Source organism: Talaromyces proteolyticus, assembly GCF_021365285.1.
Source record: "Talaromyces proteolyticus strain PMI_201 chromosome Unknown BGW36scaffold_10, whole genome shotgun sequence".
Lineage (NCBI taxonomy): Eukaryota > Fungi > Ascomycota > Eurotiomycetes > Eurotiales > Trichocomaceae > Talaromyces > Talaromyces proteolyticus.
The window spans coordinates 472606-494192 of record NW_025764286.1 but is presented as its reverse complement, the minus strand read 5'-3'; the positions used below and the strand labels follow the sequence as shown (position 1 = coordinate 494192).

The 21587-nt window shown below is 48.0% G+C and overlaps 6 protein-coding genes and 1 non-coding gene across 7 annotated transcripts; 3 read left to right on the top strand and 4 right to left on the bottom strand.

Moving 5' to 3' along the window:
• Window positions 1-15: 15 nt before the first annotated feature.
• BGW36DRAFT_464003 (uncharacterized protein) lies at window positions 16-2918 on the bottom strand (the record flags this gene model as incomplete). The annotated part of the gene is made up of 2 exons (XM_046222238.1): window positions 16-559; window positions 1566-2918. 2 exons carry the CDS (start codon window positions 2916-2918, stop codon window positions 224-226), a joined length of 1689 nt encoding a protein of 562 aa, XP_046068624.1. The 3' UTR covers window positions 16-223.
• Window positions 2919-5701: 2783 nt separating this feature from the next.
• BGW36DRAFT_t61 lies at window positions 5702-5846 on the top strand. Its single transcript has one exon. It is a non-coding gene; the product is annotated as a tRNA-Met (tRNA).
• A 414-nt stretch (window positions 5847-6260) lies between these two features.
• BGW36DRAFT_399556 (uncharacterized protein) lies at window positions 6261-9903 on the bottom strand (the record flags this gene model as incomplete). Its single annotated transcript, XM_046218534.1, has 2 exons — window positions 6261-9618; window positions 9689-9903. The coding sequence occupies 2 exons, from the start codon at window positions 9901-9903 to the stop codon at window positions 6261-6263; spliced, it is 3573 nt and encodes a 1190-aa protein (XP_046068623.1).
• Window positions 9904-11203: 1300 nt separating this feature from the next.
• On the bottom strand, window positions 11204-11647 carry BGW36DRAFT_362298 (SOH1-domain-containing protein; the record flags this gene model as incomplete). The annotated part of the gene is made up of 1 exon (XM_046214361.1): window positions 11204-11647. One exon carries the CDS (start codon window positions 11645-11647, stop codon window positions 11204-11206), a length of 444 nt encoding a protein of 147 aa, XP_046068622.1.
• A 2460-nt stretch (window positions 11648-14107) lies between these two features.
• BGW36DRAFT_430498 (Pal1 cell morphology protein-domain-containing protein) lies at window positions 14108-15863 on the top strand (the record flags this gene model as incomplete). Its single annotated transcript, XM_046220849.1, has 4 exons — window positions 14108-14135; window positions 14350-14588; window positions 14647-15058; window positions 15112-15863. 4 exons carry the CDS (start codon window positions 14108-14110, stop codon window positions 15861-15863), a joined length of 1431 nt encoding a protein of 476 aa, XP_046068621.1.
• A 476-nt stretch (window positions 15864-16339) lies between these two features.
• Window positions 16340-17885, top strand: BGW36DRAFT_463999 (uncharacterized protein). Its single transcript, XM_046222237.1, has 2 exons — window positions 16340-16841; window positions 16908-17885. Exons 1-2 carry the CDS (start codon window positions 16512-16514, stop codon window positions 17814-17816), a joined length of 1239 nt encoding a protein of 412 aa, XP_046068620.1. The 5' UTR covers window positions 16340-16511; the 3' UTR covers window positions 17817-17885.
• On the bottom strand, window positions 17886-21404 carry BGW36DRAFT_418920 (putative PHD transcription factor). Its single transcript, XM_046219440.1, has 2 exons — window positions 19307-21404; window positions 17886-19255 (listed from the first exon to the last, which is right to left on the bottom strand). The coding sequence occupies exons 1-2, from the start codon at window positions 20904-20906 to the stop codon at window positions 18138-18140; spliced, it is 2718 nt and encodes a 905-aa protein (XP_046068619.1). The 5' UTR covers window positions 20907-21404; the 3' UTR covers window positions 17886-18137.
• Window positions 21405-21587: the final 183 nt, after the last annotated feature.

Below are 21587 nucleotides of genomic sequence, written 5' to 3'. Positions count from 1 at the left end.
CGGCGTGTATCTCATCTTCAGATGCAGCTGCTTCCTCCAAATTCGGTAGCTTTTCTTTAGCTCTTCGGACTTGCTGTTGGAGCTTGGCTCTGAGTGTCGACGCATTTCATTCTGGCGCTTATTCTTTTCTGGTGGCATGTGTTTCCACTTGAGGTTTGCTTTGCGCTTGTTGGTCCGCTGTCGTCTCCTATCTCCTGCCCTCCTAGCCGGATATGCTTTGGTTTCATCGTACGGCATCGTAGCTATTCACTTTCTCACGCCTTGGGTTAGCTGCACGCCACTTCCTACTGTATTCCGTGGCTTTTTGGCGCTTGGCTGCGAGTTGTCCTAGCTCCTCATGCATGAGGTTTTTTTCTTCGACTGGCTGACTGTCGTCGTCGATACTCTCGTCCACTTGCTCCGTCTCAGTAGTCTCGGCAGTCAGCTCCTCATCTAGTTGGCCTTCCCTAAGTTGATTGCTATCGACCTCCTCGACCCCTTCGGGTGGAGCAACCTCAATTTGATCTTCTTCATTCGAGTCTTCATCTGCTCTGAGATCGTATTCTGGCGGGGGGACGTGCTTAGTATCATAAGCCGAAAACCAGCGCTTGATCCACCGACTGCTTAATCTTGCCGTCTTTTGACCGAAACTTCCAGGGTGTTAAAGACTCGAAGGAAACAATATGTCTTGTTGACTCCAAAAGACAAAAATCATAGCACGCACCGAGCCATTTCAAGACCTGGGAAGGCTCCCCGTATACACACACATCTCGTAGTTTGGGATTGAATGTTGGCCTGTATGCACCAAGTATAATTGCAAACTTAGCCTCGGCGGTGTTTGAGATTATTCGAATTTCTGTCAACGCATTCTCTCTCGGGTTCCAACCGTAGCGTGTGCAAAGAAGTGTTATAAACTTCTATTTCCTCTTGCCCTTTCAATACACAATGTCCATGTTGTGATGGTTCGGCTGGAGGCTGCACTGCCTGAGGCAGGAAATCTGTTGGCTTCCTCGTTTGCACGCACACAAATAGCCCAAGTTTCGTAGATAGGGTTTTTGCCGTCAGTGAGGATTGGGGGGTCTGGGAGCTTGGTGCTCTTCTTTGCTACGCCATTGTTTCAAAATTTGCTATTTCACGCCGTAGCACACACCAAAGATATCAGCAAGTTGGAGAAAATTCGAGCGTTATCAATGCTATAGACATCTGTGCACCTCTTACACACTTAGAATTTATACTAATACCCTGAGTACGTGTCTAGGGAGACAATGTTGGCCTCGGTAATGTCAATTCATATCGCAAGATCTGGAAAGAAAAGTCCTTATATCTAGTGTGCTGCATACACATAAGAGGCGAGGCTTGAGATTGGCCAATATTCCTCTGATTCGTGTAAGGACTGTAATATTACATATATGATGTTCAGAGTAAGCATTTCATAGCCTCGTATAAAGTATCGAGGAAACAAAAATACACAAGCATATATGAGCAATAAAAGAGCAAGAAAGGAAATCGCTATGTTCGTATCAGGGTGTATGTATCATGCAAGCGCTAAAGAATGCCAGACGTAAATTGGTCTATTGCTGTCGAACCGGTGTCGATGCACGACACTGAGCACATAACACAATGCCGCAACGGCGACAAGCGTTCACATAATCCTCGGCACCGACAGAAGGAACATGATCTGTCGGGGTTAATTGGAGCTCTCCATTCTCCAACAGTTCCTTGACGCCTATGTAGTGATACCCTTGCGGACGATGGAAGAGCGGCCGCCAGCACCGCCCACACTCCTCATGCGTCTGTCCAGTGGCCTCGTCTTCCTCGTCTCCCGAATCGGAGTCCGAATCGTCATCCCATGCGTGGTTGCAGTTAAACGAAAGTACCTCTTCGCCATTGGGCTCCTCTCCCAAGTCCAGATCCTCATCCTCCCAATGCCACCCAGCGTCTAGAGTAACGGTAGGATTGTCATTATTCTGTCGTGTAGAAGGGGTCTGCTCTTCATTCCTCTCTTGGTTATGATCTTCCCCATATGTCTCGAGGTAATTTTCGGCTTCCTGGTTTAGTTCCTCCTCGAACGCCTCGCCCTCTGCCTCAGCCTCGCACCCGCGGCTTGCACAAACCCGGACAGGGCCGGTACACCACCAACACCATTGCGCACCACATCGACACCTCATGTGTCGACAGCCATACATGCGTCGCACGGCGGCTCGGCACCGGGGGCATCTCTTAACACCCCATCGCTTCAATAGTTCAGACAATTCAGGATCTATATCGGCAGTCCTAGGGCAGGGGGATCCAGGATGTGATAGTTGCTTGCAGGGAATGCAAACATGCACCGAGCATTTCGGGCATGCCACTGTTGAGGACTCATCGGGGGGTGTAGGGGGTGGTGTCTGAACGTCGACAGGGTGAGCAGTCTGGTATGCTGGAGCAAAGTCTTTCCCTTTTGGAAATAATCGCGGTGATATAAAGGCTGAACAGGTTGGCACTGGGCAATAGAGCCTGTCATGGGTGCCCCATTCTTCGTATTTTTCTTGAAACAGGATAAACTCATCCGCAGACAGTAGTCGACGGCCACAGCTCAGTGGTATCGGGCAGCAACAGCTAGGCGGCATTTTAGTCTCGTCTTTGTAGGCATCTAGGAACATCTTTCGTATGCAGTCGTTGCACACTGGCAAACGGTGGCTCTTGCAAGGTCGATTCCTTATCGTCTGCTGTACTTCGGGCATGCTCTCCCAGCATATAGAACAGGTCATTGTAGGGACTGGCGTTGTATCAGGATGTGAGGTGTCACTGTCTGTGCTGTTGCTCCGAGCTGTTGTTGTGGTTGCTGTTTCTGCTGTTGGCGCACTGTGAGTCTGGACAGGAGCGGTGGTGTTGACCGGGAGCCTGAGGACACCAACAGCAGGAGTGTCCTCCGCCTCTTTAGAGTTGGAGCAGCCCATTGTTAACGAAAGCGACGAGGTCACATTAGAAGCGAAAGTATATGAGGGATATGAAGTCCAGATGACAGAAAAGAAGGCTGACAAGCCTATTATTTATGCAAGACGAGCATCGGCGGCTTGCGTTGTCACGGAGCAAACGGCCGTGAATTCTCCAATAGGGATGCATCGGGCGTTGAGTCATGCCTCAAGCCCCTCTACTGATCAGGCTGCAGCCAGTGAGCTATAGATGCATACAATCACACAATATTAAATATAATAATGCAACAGTGCAGAACTAAGTTGAGCGGCGCCGCTGCCTGAAGCTGTCCTGCAGCTAGAGCCAACATTGCCGTTGATGCCTGCATATTCAAACTGCCAAGCGTTGACGTGAGACTCGGGCGATAAGCCCAATTATTTCCTCGCTTCTAACGTTATTATTGTTACTTTTGGTTTGGTGCTTAGGCCGGTGTGGGGTAAAAGTATTTTAGTCTACTGCGCCTCTATTGATCGTCTTGCGAGTGATCCTGCAACAGTGAGTCACTACTCCGTTTTTTGTGCGGATCAACATCGATGAGGCTGATTCTGCTCTGTAGATGGGAAAGATGAACAAGGCGACCAATAAAAGTCATCAATCCAAGACTCTTTCTGGTGACAAAGCTACACTGCCCGAAGCTACCCCGCTCGGTCATATCTAGACATAAGTGTAGTTGATAAACTTGATAATAGTGCTTCTCGTGCAAGCCCAAAATCCGTCACATGAGCTGCTCGCGATGAGTCAAGTGAGTAGCGACTGGTTGGAAATGCCCATATGGGGGTCTTTGTATATTAAATATTTTTCTTGGCCAGTGGTCTAGGCCAAATGGCCGCTTGAATACAGAACTTTCACAGCCCTAGTCCTGGATTGTAGCTATAACCCTTATCAATTGATACCAGATCCTCCACATATACACGTATGTGGATCTCATTTACTAGATATAGTGCGCAGGCGGTGTGTCCGAAATAGAGCTGTGGCTCGAAGTGAAGCATCTTCTTGATTCATGCTTCTTCGTATTTGTAAGGTTCTTTCCGGTTTTCCTCTCTCCTCTCTCGCTCTCCTGATTTTGCATTTACTTGAACAGGCTAACAACACTCTGAGTGTAGATAAAATGAGGCAAATTTGTTGATGACACACGTTTGGGTTGAGTAAAGAGTTGAGGGATGAAAAGTTTGGCACATAAACAAAAGCGTTTGCCTTCACGTGATCGAGAGCGCCTTAGACATCTCACTACGCTGACACTGAGTACTCGTTTTGCTCGATTCCTTCGTATTTAATAAGTCTAAAACATTGAGTCTGCTTTTCGGCGTTTTCCTTGCCAACTAAAGTTTTGTCAATTCGTGAGTACTGTGAGTACAACTTATATGGATTGCCGGTGCTTGGAGGAGGGCTACGATGAGTATGTATGCAGGTTCTGTTGGAAATGTGGTTTGTGTAGGCCACAACAACGAGGATTGCCAACAGCGACTGTGCACTGCTTGTGATAAATGGCATTATTGGGGCAACTGTACTCTAGGACGGAGGCCCAAAGTACCCCCATCTCCCATTAATATTACTACATATGGGATTCAGAAGGGGACATCAAATAAAAATTCGTTACTCATATACAATAAACCTCAGAATACAAAGACCAGCTGATCATGAATTTAGAGAAATATAAGGATGTGTCTTATATTTCAAAATGTCATTTTGGATGAGTTTCTGCCGGAAAATGTGCAGTCACTGTGGTGAGGAAGCCATCTCAACGTTGCACTTCCACTTTGGCAAGGTTTCATGAATGATAAGGCGGAACAAAAAATCCAAGAGGCAATCGGCGATAGACACAATTTCGGCCAATATTTTTCTTTTTGAAGACGCGTTTGTGCGAGCATGGGCTGAAAGCTCTAGAGATGCACAATGGCCTACGTAACTCACCGAATCCAATCCTTCAGGATTATTATCGAGGCCATTTACCGCAACGATTAAGAAATCACAGGAGACCTGGGCTGTGAAGAAGGCTGAGAGGCACAGCAGCCATCTATCAGGAATTAAAGCAAAAATACAAATGCAAGCATCATCGCATAGCTTTGTCGTCTCCAGTGGGAAATTTTTTTTTTGCATATCGACAAAATTGTGTCTTAATCTACTCGATGGTGACGAAGTTATTCTTCAGCATCATTCGACACCGACATAACATCCCCATGCGTATGCTCTCAAAGCATTGCCGACAGATCCCGCGAGTCGCTTAGGAGTATCCATCCGCGGCCAAGATAGTGAGGGATCATTCCATTGTTGGTTAATGACACAAGAGAAACTTAGTATATTGAAAATGAATTCATCGGTGGATATTCTTAAAGGCTTCTCTTTGGAATATACCAAAAAATTCAATAGGTGATGGTACGAAAAGACTACTAGAGGTTAGGATATCTAGGTTATTCTCGGTAATAATGCATACAGTGGGTGGACATTAATATTGATATGGCACTAAAAAGGCGCGCATTAGTGCTAACACAATACATAAGACTAAGCCAGAAACTGAAAAATCTCTCGTTTGTAGTTGTTATATTACCATATTTCGGTTATATTACGCGTCATTTAGGTATGGTGCCAAATTATCATGGGTCTTCGTAAGCACTAATGTTGGTGCTATATCAATATTAATGTCTACCCACTATCATTAGCAGATTTGACTAGGATATTTATCTATTGAAATGTAGCTGTCGACACAGTTAATAAAACGTAAGCCATTAGAGGTCAGTTCAATCCGCTTTAAATAGAACTCTTTCGCCACAGCATGTTAGCACAGTGGAAGAGCGCCGGGCTCATATTTATACGTTTCACGTAGATCACCCGGAGGGTAATTTCCACCCAACCTTAACTTCCCAGTAAAGTTACTAACAACTTTGTAGTCCCTGGATCGAAACCAGGACATGCTAATTCTTGTTTTTTTTAAACTTTTTTCCCTAGAAAAATTCCATTATGGAAAAATGAGTACCAGACTCATGTCAGCAAACTTATAATTAATGTAATTTTGTTGTCTCTCGTGGCTGTCCCGATGATGCTATTATTCTATCACAAGCCTCGGCAGTCGACCGTTGATAGATGAGAGTATATATTCAATACCCATTCCGACGCTGGTACACTAACATGATCTGTCTCTCGAAACAGGAAGTATCATTGTATCAAATGAAGACAAAACTCTACACAAAAAGCTCACCACGTCAACAATCAACATGATAGCCACCGACAAAGAAAAAGGAAAGAGGTAATGTATGTACAAAGTGAAAAAGACACGAAAAAGGTCAAAAAAAAAGAAAACCAAGCATTTTCAGCGAATGAGTTATCTATAATTAATATGGAGGACGGCCGATTCCGCTGGTAGCTCTGTGTCGCTCTTCCCCTGTCCGGGAAGCTCCTCCTACATAGCCGGGTATGGTTGAAATAGATTCATTATTGATAGAATCGTCGTTGATGACTTGTGGTAAAACGCTATCGAGAAGTTTGTCTATGTCGAACCGCGTATTCCCGCCTGCACCAAGTGGTGAAATTGCGTGATTGAGAGTAGCGGCAGGCCCGTTGCCCTTCCTGGAAACAGTTGCATTGAGGCTGTTGCTGGATCTGCTTTTCCTCCCATTCATTGTCTTGACGGGTTGTTGTGCAGTACTTTTGCCCTTGATAGATCCGTTCTTTCCGTAGAATCCTGTGGGCGATGGATGATCAGAGCGAGTTGAGCTTTGTCGAGAGAGGTTTGAGCTAGTATCGGGAAAGCCACCAGGAATTGCCAGCCCAGAAGGTAGTGGTGGGACTGGTGGAATGCCATCGTCATTATCGGAGACGGCCGTGTCGTTGTTGTATTTGCCAGATGAAGATACTGGCGCAGGCTTGGTGATTTCAGAGCCATCTCGACTTGCGCTCCGCCCGTCTTCTCGAATAGACTGAGGTCTGCTTTCACTCTCGAAATCGGACGCAGAAAAGGTTCCACTGACCAAGCTTTCGCTACTAGAGCTGACAATACTGCGATTGCCGGCATCTGCGCGAGTTCTTAATGGGCTGGAGCGTCGAACATTGGAGTTCACGGAAACAGTTAGCATTCTCTTCAACTCGTTAACACGAATGGTAGAATCCCGGTTAGACTCGGAGAACGAGCCATCTGATATGCCGGAACCAAGTTCGGCTGAATAATAATTATTCTGGCGGTCTGGAGAGCTGAGTGGTCCTCGATGAGGAGAATAGTTTCCGAATCCGTTCAGGGGGCCGTTGTTTCGCTGGATGGAACTTGTATGTCTTGAACCAGATACGGACGCTGCTTTTGTTCTTTCTCGCTCCAGAACAGTGAGACAAGCTTCTCTAGACCAAGCGGAGAGCATCTCCTCTTTGACGTCTGCTGGCAACTTCAGATCCTGGCCTGCGCCGAAATACGCATTTGGGGAGCTTGGGGTAATGGGGTGCCGTCCTGGAGAGCTAGGAGGACTTTGAGGTGCAGCAATCAGAGATGCAGTGTATGCATTTTCGATCTGTTGGACAAGCTCTTCGGTCGCAGAAAACGTGCGGAGGGGCTCTTGAAGGTCTGGCTTGATAGCTTTATTTTCTTCGCTTGATGGGAGCTGACTCAACGAAAGAGGTGGAAGCTGAATCTTTTCAAGCCATGCCTTACGTTTCTTGCGCTTAGAAACCTCGGCGTGAATACTAGATCCAATTTTTGAGGTCTCAAAATTAAATTTCTCGCTTAATGCCGATAGGTATCCATACACCAAGCTTCCAATGTTGATTTGCGCATCTGCCGAGCTGAGAGATTCACTTGGTGGTACCGCCTCCTGTAGTTTCAAGACCATAGGTAACCCAAAACGCGTTGCATTGACGCCGAGATGATCAACCAACTTAACAAGGAGTAAATGCAAGATAAAGATATCTGCGTCGACGACGGCGAACTCCACGGCGTTGTCATATATTGCCAAATGCAAGAGTTGCAGGAAACTAGAGGGAGCAGAAGATAGCCCTTTATCGATGGGAGCAGTTGATGTCGAAGCTACTCTTGCAGAGCCACCAACGTCCCGTTTACTCTGTGACCGAGTAACTCTTTTGGTTAAGTCTTTTACGCGAAGATCATTTTTCGTTGTCTCAAGTTGAAGCCAGAAGACGAGTGCATCAGTGTATGCAGTGCGAACTTGACGATCAGGGTCACGCAGAAGCCACTGCGTTCCTTCCCACACATTGATGCTGACTTGGTTTCGTGATTCTATGCCCGCACCCGTTGCGGCCTTTTTCTGATTGGCGACCGCAAGAATATCTTTGACTGCTTCTAAAGCTGTAATCTTCGAGGCTGCGGAGTAGAAAAAGTTTTCCAGCTGGAGTTCACTGGCAGCATTGCCAAAGTTATTTGCAGAAGCTGATGGGTCAGATACTGTCTTGACCACTGTACCCACAGTAACATCGATTGAGGTTGATGGTCTAATTCTCTTCAGTAGCGTCCGGATCATGTCGGAAATCTGATCGGCGTAGTAGATATGCGTGGCGAGATTCCCAATGCACTCCTTCAATAGTGACACCAGTCTTGCATTCTCAGGAGAGATGGTAGGCTCACTCGAAGCAATTACGTTAGGTTTTTCGCTGTCCGCATTTATAGCCAAATCGCTAGGGTTCTCGCCCTCGTTTGTCGAATCCAATTGTGGCTGGGAATCTGATGGAATTGGAGTTTGTAGCAAGCGAAGGATATGTTGAACAAAACCAACTAGAACATCGATGACGCTAAGTCCTATCATATTGACAGGGGATTTCAACAAGGAACCAATCAACGAGGCCATGACTATTTGCTTGTTGACGGGATGCCCATCGACCGACATTCCTCTCAAGATCTCAACGGCGGTGAACAGTACGATGAACCGATCTTGAACGGGACACCATTTCACAATCAATTCCATCAGCGACTGGGCCCAGTCTTTGCTTTCTCGAAAAGGCTTCTCAGATACCGAATTATCTTGCTTGTCGACGATAAACTGCAAGACCAGTCCTGCTGCGGTCCGGATCTGAGAACGATTGCTGCTGACAACGAAAATGCGTTCCAAGCATCTCATTGCAAGAAGACGAACCTCCAACTCTGCCACTTTGTCGGCATCTGCAGTTGTCCCCGAAGCCTCAGCCACATTTCCATCTGGGGCGTGGGCATCGACAGTCTGCACGGTGACAGTGCTCGCTCGACGACGTCTTGACTGTGCTTGTTCCGAAGTCTCGTCAAATGCCTTTTCTGATGCCTTTGATTGGAGCGAGATCAACACATCCTCGCTCCCGGCGTACAAGTTCTCCAGGATAATGGGCACGATAATAGAGAGCTGTTTTCCGCCATCGCCGCTGATTGATTCGGAACAAACTATGCTCCTGATTGCTTTCAGACCAATGTTTTTCCAGCGCAATGATATGGGAAGATCGTTAGAGGCGTTTGCGGGAGATTTCAATTTGGTGGAAGCAAAAGCGGCATAGCTACGCACTATACTCAGGTACCGTGTAGCATGTTGTTGTTCTACAGCCAAAACCGACAGGTCTTGGCTGTTGCAAAACATTTCGAAAGTCGGAACGGTTTCCTCGACCATAGTAATATCATTGGAGTGAATCACAGTTTCGATAATTGCCAGAATCGAATGAGCGTAGAGGGGTAACTCCCGAGGCAATTTTTCGATCAGTGCGGTGAGGATTTGAAGGACCACCTGGACATTCCTAGAGCGCCGATGCATTAGCCCACCTATAGAAATTGATGAGCGGCATAAATAAAGACATTCGAACTTACCCAATTCTTCCCTTGTGGACTTCTCTGGCAGCCTTTTTCTCGAGGAAGGCGCCGACCTTTTGCAGCTTACTGCGTCGAGTGCTGGCATAGTAGAGGAGATACGAGAGTTCGCTCGCGTTGGGCTTCACTTGCAGCACACCTTTCTGATAGCGAGGAAAGCATTTTAAAATGAGCACCTGGTGCTTTGGGCGACAGGATTGGCGGACGGCATTCATTGCGGCAAGGCCGATGTCGACCGGGTTCTTCGCACGTCGCCTCTATTCCTAACACGCAAGTTCGACTCTTAATAGACGCTGTTGCATATGAGGTTATTGTGAGTCGTCGATATAGAGTATAACGAGGTATGTGAATAATCCAAACACGAATGTTATGAAGGCTCGATTTTCAACGGAGGCGGATGATGTAACCGGGTACGCGGAAAAGGAGTGGCTGACAGCTGTATCCGCGCGCGGAGCAACGAGTAAAGAGCCAGCACCGGCAGAGGTAGGACTCAGAAATTAAATGTACAATTCGAGATCAAGAAAGTGATGCTTCATCATCTCAAGCGAAGAGAATGATCGATGGGAGAGTGGTCAAGTTGGCCGCAGTGATATTTGGGCTGGGAGTGGAGAAAGCGGAGGGATAGCAGCCCGGCTTCCCCTGATTGGCAGGGCTCAGATCGAACACGAGTCCGCAAAGAACGCTCTTCTCAGTGCTCAGGGAGGACAGAGGTAGAGGCAGAGGCATGTCGAGTAGTTGCAGTTGGTTATGAGCTACAGCTGGAGGGGTCAAGACAACCAGCCTCGGCACGTTAAGCGCCTTGCCATTTGTACGTACATGCGCGAAGCAATCCGGCCTTTTTATTTTTTTCTCCATATACTAATTGGGTAGCGCTGGAGAGCAACACTGCTAACCCTACAATAAGATTGGCTAGTATTAATAGCTGCTTGCTGATAAAATGTATAACATATAAGGAGACTACAAGTTATGCTAAATCGACATGGATAAGCTGCAATTGAGGGCTATGGTTAAGCGAATCACGACGTTCGTGGAATCCCTAAAGCCTCAACGATTCACAAACGACCCAAGCTACACCGCTAGGTCGGTAAACCGGAGGCTCTTAGTGCATATGGGATAGAGGTCCGAGGGACAGAAACGACAATCTATCGAATCGCTGTCTTTCAGCGAGCGCATGTACTACCGTGCTCATCAAATCCATCTTCTTTGTTGGCGATTGGGTCTGTTGGTGGGGTTGTTGGGAAACTTGCGGCATCATCCTCGGTGACACGTGCAGCGAATAGGATGAAAGAGGAGCCTGTACATTATAGTCTTCGTGACCAATAGAGTTGATCTTCTTGTATCAAGAAGGTACATTGTATCGAGGAAAAAAGAAGCATAAATCTCGAAATTGCCAGACGTTGCGTCAGCTGTTCGGGTGGCTTCGACGTCAAATCGATAGAGATATGCTAATCCCTTTACGACCAACTCCCTTGGCAACCTCAGATAGAATCTTCATCTCTAATGCGAGAAAGATGATCATGATGCTTGAACTCCGTTGCTATCCTCGGTCGAAGGTTGTATGTTCTCCACTGCGGCTGCTTGCAAGTCCGCATCTCCAGCTAACAAGCTCTCGATCACCTGGGGTCTAATGATATCCCGTCGAAAGGACTCTTCTTGAAGCAATCGTAGAGCTCGTAAGGTGGCACCGGGATGGGTCAAGAACTGCGCGTATTCCGGTGTTTTCCAATAGGAGTAGAGGTAGGCAAGGTAGGCGTGGAAGGCCTGTGCCTCCCTCGAGACGGCCGTCGATTCACCGCTGCTTTCATCGTCACCTTTGTCAATTGTGGAGGTGCCGAGTAGGTTGGGGAAATTAACGGCGAGGTGAGATAGATAGTAGGGATTGGCAAGGGACAGAACAAATTCTAGTTCCAAGGTAAAACGCGGGTTCGTGAGCGATGGCGGAGGAGGTTGCGTGTCCATGGTAGTTCTCAGAGCGTGGTCAATTCAATTTAAGACAACTGCGGCCGATTTATGGCTACTTGCATGCCATCAACAGTTTCGATCGAGTCAAGTTTTGCAGACCCTCAAATATGTGCCAGGTGAGGTGTTGGATAGTCATTCATCTTCAAGTTTCAACATTGAATCGATTCGCTGTGGTGGAGTGACTCGGAGCGAACCAGCCAATCAGGGGCTGGATGACAGCGGGTGTCCTGATTGGCCCATTGCCCATTCCCTTCGGCTTTCTCTTCCACTGTCCAGGAACGCAGAGTCGCAGATTCCAATAACAAATCCAATCTGATGGCGTGGTTCTATTAACGATGAACTAATACGATCAAGATTATGCATAAATACACAGCAGACGATTTCTTTGCTGAAGCCTAAAAGAAGGCACAAGACTAACGTCAGCTCCATCGCCGGCCTCTCCTGCAAGGGGCTCGCTCGCTCGGCCTCAGACAATTACGGATTGATCATTGTAGTCTACAGCACCAGACAGTACGTACTTGCACCGCCTTGGAAACCGGAATTCGAGGTACATATCGCAGCATAGTTACTAGTTCGCGAGCGTCGAGCGTCGAGAGTTGGCGGATGGCCTGAATCAATTAAGAAAAAGATGTCCATCGACGTCACCAGCATTCCACAGCCAGCCACATCTGGACTATCAAATCATCGACGTGAAGGTAATCGGGGCCAGATTATACGCAGCAGGTCTAGAGCGTCCAGGAGACTAAGACATAGCACACCGCATATCTAAAGGTGATCTTAGATATTTCTTGGCTGGAAACACTCCTGGAAAGAACGGACGGAGAGGAATAGATAAGATGCATAGAAATGAGACATTTCGATTATAGGATCACGAAACCTAGCCATTAGGAGGTACTCTGGAGGCGGGGTGGGGTAGTGACTAGCAAACTCACGGAGGGCTCTCCCTTTGCAGTCACGATATCAGGTCCTGAATGGAGAGCGGCACTTGAGAATTCTCGGAGATGCAAGATGCAGCTAATCAAGTACGTGCCTACCCCAGCACCTCGAGGTCCATGGTTCTGGATGACGTGCCGACCGAGGTTGGAGAAAACAAGCCAAGAAAGCACGGAAACCGAGGCGCCTTACTATCCAGTTTGCGTATTCCAGCATTAGGGCATTCCATTGATATTATATTAGAACTTGGTTAGTATTCCAGATGTCCATTGGGGTCCCAAGTTCAGCGAGGATTCCTCCGTAGTAAGAATATTAAATAACCATTGGCACTGACCCTTCATCGGGAGATTCCGAGTGTTCGTACTGGTTCAAATTTCTCAACCGTTCGCTAATGGCCTGCTCTAGCGATTAGTGCTCTTGCTAATTTGCTGCATAATGCCATCGTCTTCTGTCTTCAATATTATTAATATCGAGCCAGCCGGAAAAGTTTCCTCGGGAGAAATGCAATGCGACAATCTGAATCGTCCAGCCAGTCGGTCGCCGCCATGAACGAATCGTGCGCCTGTAATACAGTATCAGCCGCGGTGGTCAAAAAAGAAACGAGCGGGTAAGAGTAAGAAGAGAACAATAAAGAAGAGAGCAGCGCTCCTGCTCCTGCTTGGGCCGCCGGGTCGCCTCGCCCCTGCCTGCCCGTCTCCTGTCCGCACCTGCCTTCTCCTGCTCCCCCACCACGCCGTCCTTTTAGTGCAGCTCGCCTCCCCCAACTGCCTCCGCTGTCAACCGTCCCTTGTCCACTGTCCAGTCGTCCTCTTCATGCGAATATCGATATTGATACTCATTCGTGCCGTTCGCTGTCGTCAGGTCATTACTAAATACACCATCGTCCGTGCTGTCCTGACTACCTGCCACTCGCAGGCCTCGAAAGCGGAGCCTACTCGCATACCGTGTCTAGCAGTAGCAACCGCCCCGGCGATCTTCGAATTAGATTCCACTTGTCTCTTCCGCTCGGGACCCAACAGGGGGAGAGGGGGTGTTCGCATTTAATAATATTAGCACACGACTGCGCTTTCTCATCTCCAATCACCACACCACCTGGACAGAAAAAAAGGGATTGGGATACTACACAGGAGAAATTGTTTGCACGACCGCCGATTCTGTCGTGCTTTCATTCCTACTGCCATCAACCTATACTTGGCGCCAGCCAACTCGCCCCCCAGGCCTGTGGTGAAACCATCCGCCAGGCGAACGGGGGTTTATCAGGAACTCTTGTTGTTTCAACCCTCCTGGAGGTGTCCACTCCTCCAAGCCTGTAATCTTGTCCGACTGCCTGGCAGCCGCCAGCATACCTGGGCCAACGCCTATCGTTACCGTTCCTACGCAATTGCTTGCGTCGACTACTGATACAACGACTATCGCGCTTCTCTGATTGAGTCGCACTCTCAGACCGACGTCTGAGCTAGATTCCACCAAACCTTGCCACCCACTGTCTGTCTGATACATCTCACCATTTAACTACCACCCAACATGTCACTTGCTCCAATCTCTGTGCCAGGTTAGTGACCCTACTTTGCAAAGCCCCCTGAATTTTTGCAAATGGGTCGATTCGGCCTATTTGAACCCGGTCGATGTGATCAGGAACCCGCAACACCTAGACTAGCAATACTCTTCTTCTCCCTGAGTATTACTTCTTCGTTCAACCAGACCGCAATTTCCATTTGAATAATAATTACTATTATCGCTAACGTTGTTGACGTGGGACTTTACAGAGCGCAAACCTTCTCCGCAGCTCAATTTAAACCTGGGCTCGAACAATCCTTTTCGAAACCGCGCACTTTCTCCATCAAGTCCTTCTCCTGTCTCTCCTGGACAACGACCGGAGCGACCTCGTTCGACCAACCCTTTCTTAGACGATACCGAGGTTCTCTCACCCCAGTCTGCTCCCGCTGGGACAATCAAGTCTCCCATGAGTGATAATCAATATACCGGCAATACGGCCGAGCTATTTGTGAGTGTGAGCGGACAATAGCGCTGTTTCTAGAGACTAATGTCTCTTCTTCTGTTAGGAAAACCTTTCCTTAGATTCCAAGCCAAAGGAGCGTCGTCCGGCACCTCCCCGCCCAGAAAAACCACACTCATCGTCTTCGCGACCACGTCCCAGCGGGCGACCAGATGGCCCTAGTCGCGACAGGCCAAAGGATCGGTCAAAAGACCGAAGCCGTGAAAAGGATCCATTCGATATTTTTGCAGACCCATCCGCCAAGAAGGACCGCCCTCGACCCCGTGAAGGACGTCCCCGTCCCCGCCGAAACTCCGAGTCTTCTATAATGGAGAAGCCAAAAAGCATGGATCCAGAAGAAGAAAAACGACGACGCGAACGACGAAGTCGTGACCCCAAGAGTCGTTCGAAGCGATCGCATGGTTATCGACTGGACGTTATTGATAAGCTTGACGTTACTTCTATCTACGGCACAGGCTGTAAGTGATGAAACGCGCCTTGATTCTTTCCCTATGCTAACTTGTGATATCAGTGTTTCATCACGATGGTCCATTCGATGCCTGCAATCCTCACCGCAACAGGAAAGGATTGCGACAGGCACCTATGCAAGCATTCCCTAAAGACTCGAAGAATATGGCGCTTGGTGGTGCTGGGCCGAATAATTCGCATCTTGACCTGGCAATGATTCACGGCCATACAACTGAAGGGTACCTGGACTATTCTACAAGTGGAACTACTAAGAAGGGTTTGCCTGCTTTCGACTCTGCAACCCGGGTGGAGCCTATCCACGGAGCCGAGAGTATGGGATTAGGTACTAGTACTTTCCTCGAAGGCGCTCCTGCCAGTCGCTCCGCAATCCAACGTCGCCAGAGCGAAAGTGAGAATCAGCCATCCGCAAACGGGGGTCTTCAGCGCAAGAAAAGCTTAGCACAGAAGATCAGAGGGATCAATCGACCAGGCACAGGAAGGATGATTTCACCAGAGCGAGTCCAGAGAAGCCCGTCCAGTGCAGGTCACCCTAGTAGCTCCCATAAAGCCAACGAAAAGAATCCTTTCTTCCAGGATTACGACGACGCCTACGACAGTAAAGGCGCTAAGATCGAAGAAACCTATTTGTCCACTCGAGCTCGCGCTTCTAGCAGCCCGAAGAGGAGCACTGCACTTGAGAGAAAGACTACGAATGGTTCACTAGGGGATGATCTTAAGCCCAACGGAGGCGGGTTTATGAATCGAATGAAGAGCCTGAGGCGACCGCGTCCCGAACGGCAAATGCCTTCTGAATAAGCAGCGCGGGTCTTGATATATCAATATTCTAAATTGTTGCTGCTTTTGTATTCATCATCTACGTTTCTTTCTCTCATGTTCATTCCGTTATCCATGCTCTCTATTATTTGATTTATCTTCCTGGTCTTTGTTTTCAGATAGTGATGGTATTCTGTCAGAGCTGTTGCATAATTCCTTGGATATGGCTGGCGTATGGATGCACTGTTTATTTGCTTAGAAATGACCGCGGGTATTGATACTCGCTAGCGAATGACGACAAAGTTCTATAGGTATTGAATTGATTTTACAGATTGTTTTTCATCTTAGCATTTCATTCCGTTGCTAGTTAATATTACTTCTCTCGTGTCTTCAAAACGAATTTTGCAATCTTAAGCATTTAACGTTAAGCAAGGCAGAACGTAGTTCGTGGACTCCGTTCTAATCCGTTGGATATCCGCAGTAGACAGCCGACTTTATTCGCGTGATAAGTCTCCGTTCTCCAGCTACACTTACCCATCCGAGACTAAGTTTAAGCTGAATATTAGATAAACTGACATGGCAGGATAGAAATATCGTGGCATATCACACTACTATCGCCCGTTTCTTTTATACGCTGCCTTTGTTAAAGTCCCGCATCTGAACTGGGCACAAGCTAGGACAGGGACAGCCATGTCCTCAACCTACGACGTCTACTCAACTCAACCAGCTTTTCCTTTTCTCGCATCGTCTTTACTGGCTACATATGACATGCGAAATGTGAATGCCGATACTTCTAAGGATATCAATTTCTCATCTTCTACTATCGATACACCAGCTGCATCATCATCAACAACAACATCGTCATGGAACCTCAGACCAGATTTTGACGAGTTTCGCGATATGTCGAAATATCGAAATCATTCAAACCATCTATTTCGATGTGGCATCACTCTTGGACTCTCGTATCTGAGGGAGTTGAATACGTCGAACCCAGATCAAAATAGGGATTTACTGGGCGATGTGAGTCAATAAAGAAATATAACAATTTGTCCATGTCCATTATCGTGAACTAATATATAACACCAGATCTCCAGAAAACTTTTAGCAGATTTCCTTCTTGGACTTAGAGGAGAAGAAACCAATAAATACGATGCTGCTACAAGAGTGTATATTGTTCATCCAACTCACTCAACAACATTTTCTCCACATGAGTTGCTCGAGGCTCTTCTCAACATTGATCGAAACTGTCCTGGGCGGGAGGGGCATCCACCACCGCTATCACGAGACCAGGCTATTGATCTTTTAGATCATGTCCAGCTCCTGAGTGTTCATGACTTCGCCTCTGCTAGCCAGGCCATCAGCCAAGTCTCAGATATATTATATCAAACAGAACAACAGCGCTACGGGCCGGAACCAGTTGAGCAAGATGACGACGACAACCAGGAATCACACAAGACCCCAGCAGTGCTACTCATCATCGAAGGCCTCGACACAATGGCCGAGAACCTGATTCGCAACTCGAATGCGATGCGCGGAAGCGCCGTCTTGATGCCTGCGTTGAGAACCCTGACCTATTTATCTCGTACTTACGCTGCTTTTCTCTCGATTATGCTGCTTAATACCACTGGTCTGGGCCCTTCTCTTCCTCCCTCAGCACCACCACCGTCATCATTACCGACTGGGGCCGTACAAACACCATTATCACAACAGCCTCCTCGAACAACAAATACGAATCATACTACTAGCATGAAAAGCGCTGGAGGGTTATATTCTGCCTTCTCACGAACACAAACCCGGAGACAGGATGATAAAGCTGACGACATAGATGGCGATGATAACGAGCCACTGCCGCTTCTGCATACCCTGCTATCGCGGACAGTCGATCAAGGCCTGGACATTCATCTCCTTTTCCAAATCAGACGGAATCAGCTACTCGTCGAGGTAATCAAGGATCGCAATGGCGATGGGCTTGGGAAATGGTGTGAGTGGGTATAGATTAGGGGAGAGGGGTAGCGTTTGTTTTAATGTTACGAGGAATGAGTTGATGAATGAGTAATGCATGCATGTAAGTTGATATTTTTCAGACCATCCGTTCTCTATATACAATTCCTCATATGCATAATGTTGGCAAGCAAATGATCAATCGTGTATCGTGTACACCAGTTTCGCCATTTGAACTCCAGTATAGATAATGGCAAGAAGGTAAAGGGAGAGTGCCATCTACCAATGCTATTAAAAAAGTAAGATTGACTGAGTATACAGCAATATACTCAAAAGCCTTGTAAAAACAGCTTGTTTATAATGATAAGGAAATGATCAACCCTGTTGAGAGCATATTCGCAAGACCGCTCCCTCTACAATGGCGTTTGCTTCTTTCTGACAAGTCTCAAAATCGCCCTTGAGCATCGCTTCTTCGAACTGGATATCCTGCTGGACTAGTCTCACCCACTGCTTATGCCGGTCACATCGTTTCTTGATGCAAACCCCTCTCGACAGCTCCGCAAATTCGGCGTCTTCAGGGTCGTCGTTCTCTTCTCCCTCGCCCTCGCTAGCATCTTGCATCTTTTCATCGCCGTCGTTGTCGCTTGTGCTGCCATTAGTTGGTAAAGCTGTGGCTGGTTCTGGCTCGAGGCGATCATCTTCAAAGGCTTTTCGGCCGGCTTCGGTTTGCGCCCATTCGTCCAGCTCTTCTTCGTTCCAGGACATGCGGGCGTCAAATCCACAGATGTCTTTCCATCCACCCTTGGGCTCTTTCGCTTTGAGTCGGTCAAGTACAGTTTTGGCTCGCGCCCGCACAAGGCCGAGGAATCGGTTGCGTTGGGCGATCATTTCCCCGCGACTTCGGTACTCGTCACGTCGTTTTCGTAGCTTTTGTAGCTTGGCTTCTTCGGCTGTTGTATATATAACACCGGGAGGATGGATATCTAAGCCCATCACATTGCTATGGTCTTGAAACCCTTCTTTATCCTTGTTTTCCGGCTCTTTCTCCTTTTTCGTCTCTGATGGAACAGCAGGGGGTGGTGAGATTAGGCGCTCGCCGAGTCGGCGGAACTCCTCAGCAGACGATACGCCCATGATCACAGCCTTGAGATCGCCGACGGTCAGTACACCGCCTTTGCTTCCCAGATCTTCCGGCATTATTCGAGGGGGGTCGTTTTCTTCATCCTCATCATTTGTTTCCATAGGCGAATCGCCGTCGCCATCGACACTGCGGCTGTCTCTATTACTTATAGCTCGTATTCTGTCAAAGACAACGGGACCAGGTTTTGAAGCAAGACGCTGTGCTAGACGACGCATAAACTCGCGCCCGTGATCATCAGAGCAATATTTACTGATCAGCTTCTTCGATATGCGCGCTGGTTTTCGGCACTCCTTTAGTCGACACATTGGTTTCCATGTTGTTTTGCCCTTCCCCGCTGCATGGCAATTGGGGCCTGGTCATCATTAGCGACCTCAACGAGACTCAAAAAAGGGATCAAACTCACAAATATACCGATCAATCAACTCCTCGTCTTCTTGATTGATATTGACGCATTTGCCATGGAACCAATCTTCACAGCCGCCTTCACAGCCAATCATCCAGGTGTGGTTATCTGGTCGACGACAGATACAAAATATCTCATCAGGATTTTCAACATCGCTATCATCATACTGATCTTCCTCCTCTTCTTGTTGACCTGTGCCATTTACCTCCGTCGAAAATTTCTTAGAGGCCTTTTTGGTAGGCTTTCTACCGACCTTCTTCTTTTTGCCCTCAGGTGCAGGGGATCCAGCTGCCGAGACAGATTCAAACTTTTTAACCCCTGGTCCTTTGCTCGCTCTCGAGGATGCTGGGCTATGTGACCGTCGATCCCCAACGCTCTCGGATTCAAGAGCATCAATTTTGCGCTTTTTAGGATGGACCTTTTTTGCAGTTGAAGCTTTCTTTGTGGAGGCGGATGATGATTTGCGAGCGTTTGGGCCTAGTTTCGACGGGTTCAGTGGTGCTGAGGGTGACGATCTATCAATAGACGATGCCCTTGATATCGAGCCACGCTTCAAATCGGTAATTTTTTTTGGTGTTGGATGATCATCGGCTCCATCCACTTGCGAAAGCCCAAACTGCAGGGTGGGACTCATGGGAACTCTTTCTATACTTGTTGCGGGAGATTCTGTTTTCACTTTGAGATCTCCATTTTCTTGACCGTGATTTTGGGCCCCCGCTTGATTCGATAGCAATGAGTCGTATAAGTCAGCCCATGCTTGGTCATGAGTTGATCTCTCGCCAGAAGCGAATATATGAGAGCGCTCGGGTATCCGGAGTAAACGGTGAACTCGTTGTGCTCTGTCGTGACCAAAATAACCGCTTTGTCTCCAGCCCATGATTCCAACAACCCGGCCGTCATCGACTATTATATTTGGTCGCACCATGTCATTGTGTACTAAACATAACTCTTCGCCAGCCTCCTTTTGTGAAAAGAGAATATCGCGCTCAACGTCGGGTATATCGGGTCGTGAAACGGTGTTGAGGCCTTGACATACATACGAAGGGGCGCTCGGTGGCTCGTCGATGGTTGCGATACGCTGGAGAATGCGCTGGCATTGTAACTTGAAGTCTTGTTTTTGCGAATCCGACAGGTATTTCCATGCGACTTCCAAGGAAACGCCGGGGATGCGAGTTTCGGTCACAACATTCTTCCCATCAATGGTTCCGCAAAAGAGAATTATCGGCACTGCGACATTGAGATCTTTCAACGCTTCTTCCGCTTTTCGCGATGCGACCAATTCGTTTGCATTCAAAACGGCATACCTTTCTGTCGCGGAATCTTCGGAGTTGTTGCGATCGATGCGAATAATCACCTTGCCCACTGCGAAAGCATCTCGAGATCCCACCACGTTCAGCGAGTTTTGCGGGGTACAGTGTTTGTCTATAATTTTTTTCCAGTAGGGAAGAGATCCTGATTCCCCGACGGTGTGCCAGTCAATAGTGGCAGGCGCGAAATCATCGGTCTGAGGAGCATATCGACCGTAATGCGGGCTGCGACTTAAGTACGGATCTTTCTTTGGCACCCGCTTTGGGTCAGCTTCGTATGGGTTCACCCCCATGATTTACTCGATATCGGATCGTAGTCCTCCGAGCACCAGAGATATCTTGTCGCCAGTTGCTCGAGACATCAGCTGTGAGACGTGTGGAAGAATAAAGGGTGATCTGCTTCGTTTCAACTTGGGCGGCTTTCTAGGGTCAAACTTGCGCGATGTTTGGCTCAAAGGGACTGGGCTGACAGTCGCGACAAGGCTAAAACATGTCCCAGCCGGTATCAAAAATGTAGAAAGTACCAATCTGAATAAATCGCCCTGAGGCTCAGAGAGCTGTGTCACGTCCGTACGCAGCGCGCGCTGTCTGATCAGGAAATAGAAATTGCGGAATAGAATCGGAGATGGGGATGCGCTAGCCACAGACCGAAGAGGCGGCGGCCGATGTGAAGAGGCTCCTTTTTTCGTCTTGGTGGATGATCAGATTCTAATAATTCCAATAGACATCAAAAATCACTCGTGGAAGCTGAGATGCTCGGTGCATCGTGACACAGCGACATTTCATCAAGGGGAACGAAGGGAATGCGGCAGGAGCTTTGTCGCGTGCAAAGGCTGGGTGGCCGAAAAGGGTCCGAGTGCCTCTAGCCGCGCGGTTAGGCGCGTCTGCAGGTGGGCGGTTAAACGCCGTCGGGGATTTAGCAATACACATTTACGTAGTTGTTTACTCTATTATTTACAGTCTGACCTGTGACA